Genomic DNA, 10,988 nt, shown 5'->3' on the forward strand with positions numbered 1-10,988 from the left:
CTGAAACATTTTGATGCAGCTCCTTCAAAAAAGGTTAAAAAAAAGCCTATGTAGAGTTGTTTTTGGAAGACAAGAACAACTGACCAATCATTCTGCAAAACAAAACATTTATTCTTAGAAAAAGTCAGTTTATGTACAGCAAGCCCCAGAGGAAGAGGAACACCCTGCAATCTTCAAGACCCTTCCACTGTGCCTTCTTTGACGATGACCCGTGCGAGGTTCCGTGCAAGAGCAAGTCTCAGCATTTCTACTTTGGTTGTCTCAATCTCATCATCCTGGAAGGGAGCAGAGCCTGGGTTAGGGGACTGCACACAGTGATGAGCTGGTGACAGCGTCTGTCTCGGGGTCTGGGAAGCAAAGATGCAGGTCAGTGAGAGGTACTTACTTGTTACAGGGACCTCCTGAGAAGAGCAACAGCTACGTTTCCTACTTTATAGCTCAAGCCAAGACAGCACTGCCAAGCCTTTTCATTCCCTGCATGCTGCAGGGCTTTCTATGTACAGCAAATGGTTCCCTGTTCTGTGCCTGGAATGCTCAGAGCCAGAGCTGCTGGATGGCAGCATCTCAGCTCTTCATTGCCCATGTAATGTGCAATTATTTATCTTTGAAAAGCGTCATGGTCCACTGCAAACCACCAGAACATGAGGAGTAGGAGCACTTCTGCACTGGGTTTGTGAATACTTCAGTCTCTTGTTGATGCTTCATTTGACTGCCCTGAACCCACTGTCCCAGACTCTGGGCCCTGGGCTGTCCCTCCCTTATGCTCTCACTAGGAATATAAATGTAGAGTTTCCCTCCCTGACTCTTCCCATGGCTCCCCTTGATTCATTATCCAGCTGTCCTCAGAACTGGGGCTACCTGGAATTTCCGCTTATCTGGATTTCCTGCTGTCAGGTCTTCCAGGCATCGCATCAACTCATAAGTCTGCTCTGCTGAAAATATGACCTGTGAAAATCAAAGTATTTACTGAAAAAGACCAAATTTAAAGACATAACACAGGCTGAGAAGATAATGCAGCTGAAAGGAAGATAATGCTCTTACACTCCCACAGATCCATTCTGACCCCTGAAATCACAGGATCCAAGGACAATTCAGGCTGGATGCGACTTTAAGAGGTCTCTAGTGCTACCTCCTGCACCAAGCAGGGTCAGCTGTAAAGTCAGGGTGGCTGCTCTGAGTCTGTAATTGCTGAATAGTCCTTTTCTTTATGGATCTTAAAGGAAAAACTGTGCTTAGAAGAAGGAAGCACTGGAACAATCTTCAAGCGAAGTACCCCAAGGAACTGGATGCAGTTTATGCTAAAATTACCAGTGCAGATGAATTCCACTGCTGTTGTAACAGCAGGGAACCAAGGTAAGAGTCAATTTATCCCTTCCTGGGTCCCTGTGTGTTCCCACTCCTGGGACACTTGGAACTGCCTTGGAGAAGTCCAGGCAGGTGCAGGAAGGAGGGGGTCACCACTTTGAGCTCCCTTGCCAGGAAAAAAGAGGCCCCGGGGGGAGGGCTGTATCAGTGTGAGCAGGACCTCACCTCCTTCTGCTCCAGCAGCGGGAGCGCGTCCGTGAGCAGCGTCATCCAGAAGGAGCAGGGGGCGATGTGAGCCGTCATCAGCGTCAGCAGCAGCCGCGCAGCCTCCGGGAACCGCTTCTCCCCGTACAGCCGGTGGAACTCCCGGTACTTCCCTGCCATGGGTGGGAGGAACGAGGCATCAGGGGCTGCTGGGCCTTGGGAGATCCCCCTGCTCACACAAAGCCCGTAGTAGAACCACCCCCAGCCAAAAGAGGCCAAAGCGGCCCAGTCTCGGGGACTGGGAATCTGGTGCGTGAAGGAAGGTGACAACAGAGCCTCCCTGAAAGGGCAGCCAAACCCTGCTGCTGTTCTGGGTGAGCTTCAGGGTTTACATCAGCCTGGTCAGTGGCTACTGCTGCCTCATGCCGAGGGTCTGCAGGGGAGCAATGCCCTAATGGCTTAGAGAGCAGAGAGAGAATGTCCTTTTTGAGGTCATGAGTATCAGGAGGTCTGAAAAGCTGCACCATCTTCCTTGCTTGTTTAAATGGAAACTGGAATCGCTGTTGATAGGGAAAGTTCTGCATTTGCTCAGAATTTGTGATAAAATCAATTAACTAGGATGAGGGAAGTGTCTGAGGATGGAAGTGTGGTTCATACTGTATCCACTAAACTGTCACAATACTGGAAGTTAATGATTCCCATTCAGATTCACTTTGACTAACGCTTGAGCTCAAGGCAGAGACATGGGGAAGTTGTCCAGCAAAGAGACACCTGATGTTCTAAAAACCCCAAGCGATAAACAGGCAGAAATATTTTCAGATTTTCAAGATTGTTTAGAAAGAGCAGAAAGGGAAATGGCTTCTCTGGGCTGACAGTTAACAGATGATGCTGGGCATGCAGAGCTGAGGGATTACCAATTTGATAAGTCATGTTAGCTTTTAGACCTAATTTAGGATAAGCTTTTAATGATGGAAATTCAGTTCCAGTTTTGCAACCTGGACCAAGTGGAAACAGATAAAACTCAGGCTCACCCTCCCTGTAAGGGTGGCATCAGGTAGAGGGGAGTCGATCCAGTGTTGACAGCTATTCCAAATTCCTATCAGACTCTGGCCCCTGAAAATGAGATTCCTAACTCACAGCACCAGAGAAACCAATTTCCTGTTTTGGTCCATGAATCAAAGGCCACAAGCAGCTGCAGGCAGAGGGGCAGGTTACCACAGCCTGCCTTGTGCCAGGCAGGAGAAGGAAGCTGTGGTACCGGAAGGAAATGAGCTGAGGCCCTCTCTGTTGGCACAAGTGCCCAGTGACAGGGCAGATGCAGGGCTCTTGTTCCAGTGAGCTTGACTGGCACACTGAACCCACACACTGGAGACTCTGGAGAACTTATAACAAGGTCAACATAAACCAGTGGATTACTCTTCCAATGAACCACCTAAGGCAGCATTTGTTAGTATTTCAGAGCCTCTCAAGGTAGTGAATCAGTCTGGTAAAAGAAGGAAGGAGAAGTTTGGCATATCGGGACTTGGGTCTGTCCTGCTCATAGAAGAGCAGGAACCTGGTGTGAGGGCACTGGTAAAGGCCACCTCTAACACAAGCTGCATCCCAAACCACATTCACCATTTGCTTTCCCCTCATCACTAAACCAGGAGGTAACCAGATGGAAGAAAGTAATAAATCCAAGTAATTCCATTGAGTTCTCCGTAAGAGACCACTATGGACACTGGAAGCAGCTCTCACCAAGGAATGTGAGCCGGTCACTGAGCAGCATGGACGGGCCCAGATTGTCAATGAGGTCCAGGTCAGAGAAACACCCCCTTTCACAATAGTCCTTAAGGAATCTGGGGAGAAAGTGGAACACAAGGAAAGCTCAGAGAGGAGGACATAATCCACATCCATTCTGTACCTCCTAATCCCATCCCAGAAAACTTGACTGTAGAGCTCAGTTCCATCTTAATCAACCTTCCCAAGGGTTTCAGAAGTTGTCAAACATTCCCTGGAAGTGGCCAAGGAACTGGTGCATTAAGACGCTTCATTGATTCTTCTGCATTCTGTGGCAGTTGAGATCTGTTTTTTAAAAGGAGTAAGTGAAGGAAGGCAGGCAGGAAGCTGAGGCTGGTAGATGCCTAAGTAACACTTCCACATCGTAACAAAAGCTCTGCTTTTCTGCTGTGTAAAAAGTTAATAAGCAGCAGGAACAAAAACAATGCTGAAAGCTTTTCATCTGTTTTGTCACAGCCTCCATTGTGCTGCTTTCTGCAGAGCTGCTTCATGTGATGTTTTTTTCATCCTTCTGTTGAAGGAAATTTAATGATTCCCACTCCCTCAAATAACAAACCCCCTGAAACTCAGACTAGCAATCTCTTACCACTCCTTTTCCCAGTGTTGAAGACAGAGTGTTGCCTGGCCACCTATCCAGAGTGTAATTTCAAAATTACACTCTTAACTATGCAGAGACTGGTCTCTATTTCCAATTAGCAAAACCCACACATAACACAAAGCATAGAGTTGCCAGAGCTTTTGCTGAGGCCTGAGCCAAGTGTCAGTATTGTCCTCACTTTGATAACAACCCTCCCACCCCAAACAAGATCAGGAATTTTGAGAGGCTCATACAAAGCCAGGGACATGACAAAACCACTCCTTGATGCAATTTTTAGTAGTAACAGGGAGATTTTTTGTAGAAACTGTGGCTTAAGTGACTCCCACTGACTTGTTTGGAGGTTGTGAGGTAAACTTGATTATAAATAATCTGCTGAATAAAGCACAGGTAGGGATTATCTTCCACCCCTGGGTCTCTGTCCGGCCCATCCAACAGCTCTGTCACAGCAAGTGAAGGGCAGAGGACAGATGTTGTTAAAAGAAATGTTTTTAAAAGCAAGGTCTAAGGGGGTTGGACTCTCAGATAAAGCCAATCTGTTTTGTCTCTAGATGTCAGGGAGAAAAACAGAGAAGACACAGCTGAGGTACTGCAGGGGAGAGCACCTGAAGGTGTTGTTTTCTGGTCCAGAAGAAAGTGCCTGGCCCCAGCTGCAGCAGTGGGAGCTTTCCTGGCCCTTGACACAGCAGCCACCTTCCCCCCATCCCCGCAGCGTGGGAGCTGCTCGCTCAGCCTCACCGGTCTGAGATGAGCGTGGCAAATGCCGCGTCCTTGGCTCGGATGCTCCAGGACAGGGCGGAGCCCAGGCGGTTGTTCCGCAGAGCCTTCATGGCCATGATCTTACAGACGCTGCGCACTTGGGGGGAAACACGGCAAAGGAGGGGAAGAATTAGTGTCAGTAGGTTCAGCTGGACCACTGCAAAACAGTGAGACTGGAAATGCACCACCTTGTTCGTGCATCTGCCTCTGCTCACAGATCCTCAGCACCTTGAGGGCCTTCTGCTCCGTGCTGAGCGGGATGCGCTCGATGTGCAGCTCCAGGTACACCCGGCCGTACTCTGGGCAGTGGTCGAAGTAATCCACCCCCAACTGCCACAGGCTGAGAGAGGGGAGAAATCACCACCATTCCAACCCTAGAAATCTTCAATGAGCACAACAGTAAAGCCCCAAGGAGAATCCGAGCCTGCATTAATAACTGTTAGCTCTGATTAATTTTGGATTCAGTCCTGAAATGGCTTTTCCTTTCTACCTCACGCCAGTTCCCTGTAAAATAACTTTGGAATGCCACAACTTTGGAATATGTGCAGCTCGTAAGAACTTCTGTGCGAGCACTCTGCACAGTGGCAGGAGTGGCTGTGCCCAAGTCATGAGGTGTGAAAAGCTACAGAAGACAGCTTTTGTCTGCGTTCAGGAAGGGAAACCTGCCAATCTTGTACAGTCCCTTAGGGACACCTCTGCTGAAATTCCAACAGTGACTGCTCTAAGTTTTGCCCTTTTACTTCATGAACATGCAGTTATTTGTTTTGGCTGCCCCAGTCTAAGTCTGTCCTATGAGTAATAAAACAAAGGCTGGTACCTGTGATGGGAAAAGAGTCCTGAGGCATATTCCAGCAGGAGGAATTCACGCATATTTGAACCAAAACTGGGGGGGAAAGAGAGCAAATATCCAGATATTATTATTTGCATCTTAGTGGGAAAATATGATGACTTTATTTCACAAGTACTGTCAAATTCTGCAGCTTTTTTTTGTTTTGTTTTGTTTGGTTGGTTTGGTTGGGGTTTTTTTCCCCTCTGGGCTATTTTAATCAGCTTTATTCAATAATGCAAATAAATACTTACTAGAGATTGTGAGACTGCAGGAGTTTGCAGTGATCCAACAGGTCAGTCAGATGAGCCACAAACCACCAGTTGCTCAGGACAATGCTGTGTTTGAAGCGAAAGAAAAAACTAAGCCTAAGACTGCCAGGGATTGTGTCAGGTTTTCCACAGGCATTTCTTACCAATACACAGCTCTGTTACAGTCCAAGGTCTGGCTGCAATGTCCAAGGCCTAATGGAATATCTTAATTGCTGCCAGCTTCACGTATTTTTGCTAAATTCTTTGCACGTATGATCAGAGCTCTGTACCCATAGCCCCGCCCCAAACAACACAGAAGCAATACTGTGGAACTAGAGAAATAAAAACCTTAAAACTTAACCTGCATTCCTTGATCACTTGATGGATCTCAAATTCAAAGGCTGCCATTAGAATCATGTCTAGAGGCTCAGGGCTGCTCTCTCCACCCAGGAACAGGTCCATACTGGACTGTGGAATGAGATAATAAGACACAATAAATGCAGAAGCAAGACATTTGTTTGGATGTAGCAGTTATTTTATGGGAAATAACAGATCATAGAGGCTGAACACATTAACAAAATGGAAATTTCCTCATTTTAGCATAAGGGAACTGGGAAAACAATTTGCAAGAACAAGACAGGCAATGTCATTGACGACCCTGAAAAGTGGGTCTTCAATAATTATTTGTCAATTTTATCACTCTCACAGTCCTTTACAAACTCCAGACATCAGACAGGCATGTAGTTGCTGCAAGACTTTTCCCTAAGTTTTTCTTTCAGTCTAGTAACCCTTGTGTGCTTGAAACAGTGAAGAGTATTAGAATAATTGTAATTCCTACCTGTGCATAGAACCGCAGCTCCATCGGCTTCACCGTTGGGTGGGAATAGAGGAGCCGGGTGACCAGGAAGTGATACCACGTGGTCATGAGCTCCTTCTTCTCCAAAATGGCATCCTCGTCTCCCAGCAGGATCTAATGGGACAAAAACACAGCAGGAATGCTGCAAACTCAGCGATGGACACAGCTGCACTCCAGCTCTCCAGAGGCATTACTCCTGTTCTGCAAAGGTGAGGGTTTATTCAAAATTACATCATAAAGATCTTTCTCACAGCCCAGTTTCCAAATCAGCCTTAGGGCCTTGGAGAGGGAGAGAAACCCATCTGCCCAGGCTGGAAAACCATCACAGAGGACAGGAGACATTAAAGTTACTTATGGCTACACCGGTCTCCTGAAATCCTCAAGAATGGATTCAATACCTTAGTCCAAAGTTTCCTTTGTTCCCAGCAAAAACACACCTTGCAGATGGACTCCATGTGGGGATTGGAAGCAAAAGTTCCATCCTGTAGATACCGCTGACATTCCTCGTGCCAGTGCTGCCACTTCAGCTCCAGCTCTGTCAGTGTCTGGGTGTTGCTAAGCTGAACAGAGGGAATAAAGGAATACGGGGAATAGAGGAAACACTACGTCAAATCACGCCAGGTTCCTGGGCCAAACTCACAGGCACTCCTGATAAAAAGCTAAACATGAGACTGCCTGTCATCTTTCTATGTTCATTTGTCACCTAACAGACTTTTATCTGAATTGTTGGGTCTTTGGGCAATTCAAGAAGACAAATATTGTTACTGTAAAGGAGCAAGATTGAAATGTTCTAAATCGGAACGTTTCAAGGGACACAATCAAGTGACTTTTCCCAGCAAACTACATGAAAAAGCACACTTTTTACATACACTGGGCACAGGCATCTTCTTCATCAAGTCATCCAAGATTTTGTACATGTTGAGGGATGCGGGATTGGCGCTGGCTTCCTTGGAGAGCAGGTGCCGCGCTTCGTCCATCCGGCCTTGGAGCACAAAGATATCCACCTGCAAAAACCCCGTCCATGAGCTCCACACTGGGCAAGATTATGGAACATCCAGGAAAAGGATCAGAGGGGCATTTTAACCTGTGATTCAGGCAAGGGAAGTCGAGTTAAAATGTTTAAACTGGACGGACTGCTAATTGAAGTAACAGTGTAAGGCTTGCCCTCTATGGGTCATGAAGAATGAGGATGGGAATGAGAATGGCTTCATCCTAAAGCTTCTATAGGCAGACAGCAATGAGGTGCCATGTCCAGCAGGGAAGAGGAAGGAAAGCACAGACATGAATTCCTTTTGTTTAAGAATCTTCGAGGTGGTGATACTCACCACGTTCCAGAAGAGCTTGTGTTTGGATGGACTCTCACTGCTCAGAACTTCCCGGACCATGCTGTCCACGTCACACACGTGGAGCCGCACCCAGTCCAGGAGGCGCAGCAGGAGGGGCCCAGCTGTGCAGACAGATTTCCCTCTGTCAGTTCCCACGTGTTTGTTCCCAAACTGCTCTCACACATTTTGTAACAGTTTGACATCACTAGATGAGATTTACTGACTGGATTTCTACCTGCCACCCCCAAATCACAGAGTTCCTTAAGCAGAGAGGCTCTGGGAGTACCCAGCCTCTGACAGGTTTTCCTGTGGCAACACGGTCCAGGAGAAAACCCAAATTTGAAGAAATAAGAAGGGAGTTATCCAGATCAAAAATTTTGCAATGCTGAAAGACAAACAGAATATTTCTGTTTATTTTAGCATAATTTCATTATTACTAACTGAATACGAGGAAGGAATTTGGAATGAGGTGATTAATTTATATTAAGTAATCTAAAATTTGTGAATCTCCCCTGAATTCTGGGACTGTGTAAGTAGCACATTTGTTTGCATAATATGATTTCTTTCAAAAATTATTTGCTCCTTTAATATGCCAATGTAAACAGACTGACTTCAAAAATGGCAACCTGAAGTTAAGGGAGTTGAATCAGAGCTGAGTAAATGTTAACTGGCATCAACACATTTAATGCTTAAAGACGTGCTTAAACTTATACATAAAACAGATTGGCAACAACTTTTGATATCCCTCCTCTTCATAACCATTCTGACAAAGAAACAATTTAAATCAGAGTGAGGGAGAAAAGTAGAAGGCAAATTGAACATCTTGACATAATTCAATATAAAAAGAAAGTGATTAGTGAGGCAGAAGAGGTATTAAAGGGCTTACAGACACTCTCATGTCTCTAAAACATGAAACTATGACACAATGAATATGATACACATTTTAAACAAATAAATATGCAAAGAAACCCTTCAGTCTTTACACCAGGATAGTTCATGGCTCACCTGTAGCTGCTTCAACAAACAGAATCTCACACAGGTTCCATATCAGCTCCATTGCAGAGAGAATGGAAACCTGAAGGAAAGCAGGGCCAAGTTTCAGAGCTAGTCATTATTGCAGTTGGGTTTTTTAACCACACAAAGGCATCTACTGTCCAAAACAATCAGGTCTTCAGAGAAATATTATACTGACATTTCAGAGATAAAAATTAAAAGACACAGGCCACAATTTCACACTTTTTTTTGTCAGAAATAATCTGTCACAATGAGAAACCTAACTGCTCTTATTTTCAGCCTTTCTGCACTTTTAAGACAAACATCAAAGGAAGAAAGAACAGCAAATGAAGCAACATCACTGCAGCTGATAGGACAAAACTGGTGTGAGCACTCTCCTCCTCCCAGAACACTCCCATGGATCTGACAGCTCACTGTGAACACCCAGAGGTTGCTCCGAGGCTCAGATGCAGCTGATTGGAATCTGAGAGTTTGAGAGGTGAAACACCACACAGTAAGTCTGAAACTTTTCTTGTCAGCTTTGGGATGACACAAAAACATCACATCTACAACAGCAAATACGTTTATGACATGGCAGTGAATTGAGGTGTTGGGCATCTTTATTGTTTTCAAAGTACAGGAATTAACTATTTATTTCCATTTATTCTTGGTCATGAACTGCATCTTAATATACAAGGCAGAGTTAAATCTCAAGTGCCTCATGCCACAGTGGTGGCCTGGTGAATTCACCAGCCAGTAATCCACGTTCAACCTGACAGGAGTGCAGATTACCTGAGTGCTGTACTGGCCTTGCAGGGCAGGGTCCCGGGTCGAAACTGAGGGAGAAACAAGGAAAGTCAAAGAGCAACATATTTACCTTTGACAATCCCTTCTGAGCTTTGGTAGCTTTCCATGTATCTGCCACGTGAGATACGAAAAGGCTGCAAGTCCCCAGAAAATCAGTTACAATACGGTGGGAAAAAACAGTCCCTGACCAGATTTACAAACCAACTTGGAAATCTCCAGCATAGAAATAGAGTCTTGGTAATTACTGAAACCTACACATGCCATTGTACAGTAGTTACAATAAGTTACCATTACAATCCTACTTTGATAATTACAACTAGTGTTTCCTTTTCCTGCAGTAAGAGAACAAACAAACTTACCAGCTGCCTGGTGCATGTCCTCCATGCAGGCTCTTATCACTGACCGGTAGTTTTTACTCACTTGAACCAATCTGCCAAACACAAAGAAACTTTGGTTGGAGGAAGCTGTTGGGAGTTTTAGTGTTATATCCCCTAAAGCCTTTCAAGTTTCCCTGCAGCAGCAGCTCCCAGTACCTGGGTAGATCCAGCTGGAATCAGTGAGACTGTGCCACACTCTACCAGCGTGGTTATTTGAAGGACCCGAGCCTTGATTTGTAAAATCTCCCCAAAACAGTCATTCTATCTGCGCCGCTGCTGATTCCAGAGCTGGTATAAGCAGCCTGGCCAGCGGCACTTGCCTCACCGGAGGCGTTTATCAGCCCTTGGCATCGGCGCACGGCTGGAGAACGGGCAGCGTGTGCCTCCCACCCTCCCCATCCACTCACTGCGCCTTCCGCGACTTCCCCGCCAGCTCCTCCTCGCTCCGCTGCAGCCCCATGAAAATCCCGTGCGACTCGTTGAAGAGTTTCCGCAGGGTCTGGATGTAAATGTCCTGATCTCTGCGGACCACGAAGACGCGAGAGGAGCTCGGCGCTCCATCCTCGGTACCTGCGACAGAGTCCGTCAGCGCCCGCGCAGCAGCGCCCGCCCTGCCCTCACCGCAGAATCGGGATGGGCATGGAGAGCGGGACAGGAATCGGGAGCGGGACCCACCAGCGCGGCTGAACAGGGTCTCGCACACCAGCACCTCCGCGGGGCCCCAGGCGAAGCACAGCTGCCGGGACGACGAGTCCGCGCCCGGCACCACCTGCGGGGGGACGGTGTCCGTCAGCAGCGCCCCGACCCCGTACGGCCCGTGGCCCCGCAACCCCCGGCCTCGCCCCGCCCGCCAAACCCGCACCACGAGCGGCGGCTCGGCGTCCGGTTCGTCCATGGCGGCGGCCGCGCTG

At 47.0% G+C, this 10,988-nt stretch overlaps 1 protein-coding gene across 4 annotated transcripts; it reads right to left on the reverse strand.

The window, feature by feature from the left end:
- Window positions 1–90: 90 nt before the first annotated feature.
- On the reverse strand, window positions 91–10,988 carry NUP85 (nucleoporin 85). 4 transcript variants are annotated; one of them, XM_040081896.2, is made up of 19 exons: window positions 10,940–10,988; window positions 10,753–10,846; window positions 10,485–10,647; window positions 10,060–10,130; window positions 9,686–9,729; window positions 8,906–8,975; window positions 7,901–8,022; window positions 7,445–7,579; window positions 7,013–7,135; window positions 6,558–6,689; window positions 6,081–6,187; window positions 5,723–5,806; window positions 5,460–5,525; window positions 4,831–4,982; window positions 4,622–4,739; window positions 3,247–3,347; window positions 1,531–1,682; window positions 859–945; window positions 91–347 (listed from the first exon to the last, which is right to left on the reverse strand). In XM_040081896.2, exons 1-19 carry the CDS (start codon window positions 10,970–10,972, stop codon window positions 174–176), a joined length of 2,028 nt encoding a protein of 675 aa, XP_039937830.1. In that variant the 5' UTR covers window positions 10,973–10,988; the 3' UTR covers window positions 91–173. The 4 variants fall into 4 exon arrangements, with proteins under 4 accessions (XP_039937830.1, XP_039937831.1, XP_039937829.1 ...); XM_040081897.2 differs by having other exon boundaries at window positions 91–275; window positions 10,940–10,987; XM_040081895.1 differs by having other exon boundaries at window positions 91–275; window positions 10,485–10,846; window positions 10,940–10,987.

Source organism: Hirundo rustica, chromosome 18, assembly GCF_015227805.2.
Source record: "Hirundo rustica isolate bHirRus1 chromosome 18, bHirRus1.pri.v3, whole genome shotgun sequence".
In the NCBI taxonomy this organism is placed as follows: Eukaryota; Metazoa; Chordata; class Aves; order Passeriformes; family Hirundinidae; genus Hirundo; species Hirundo rustica.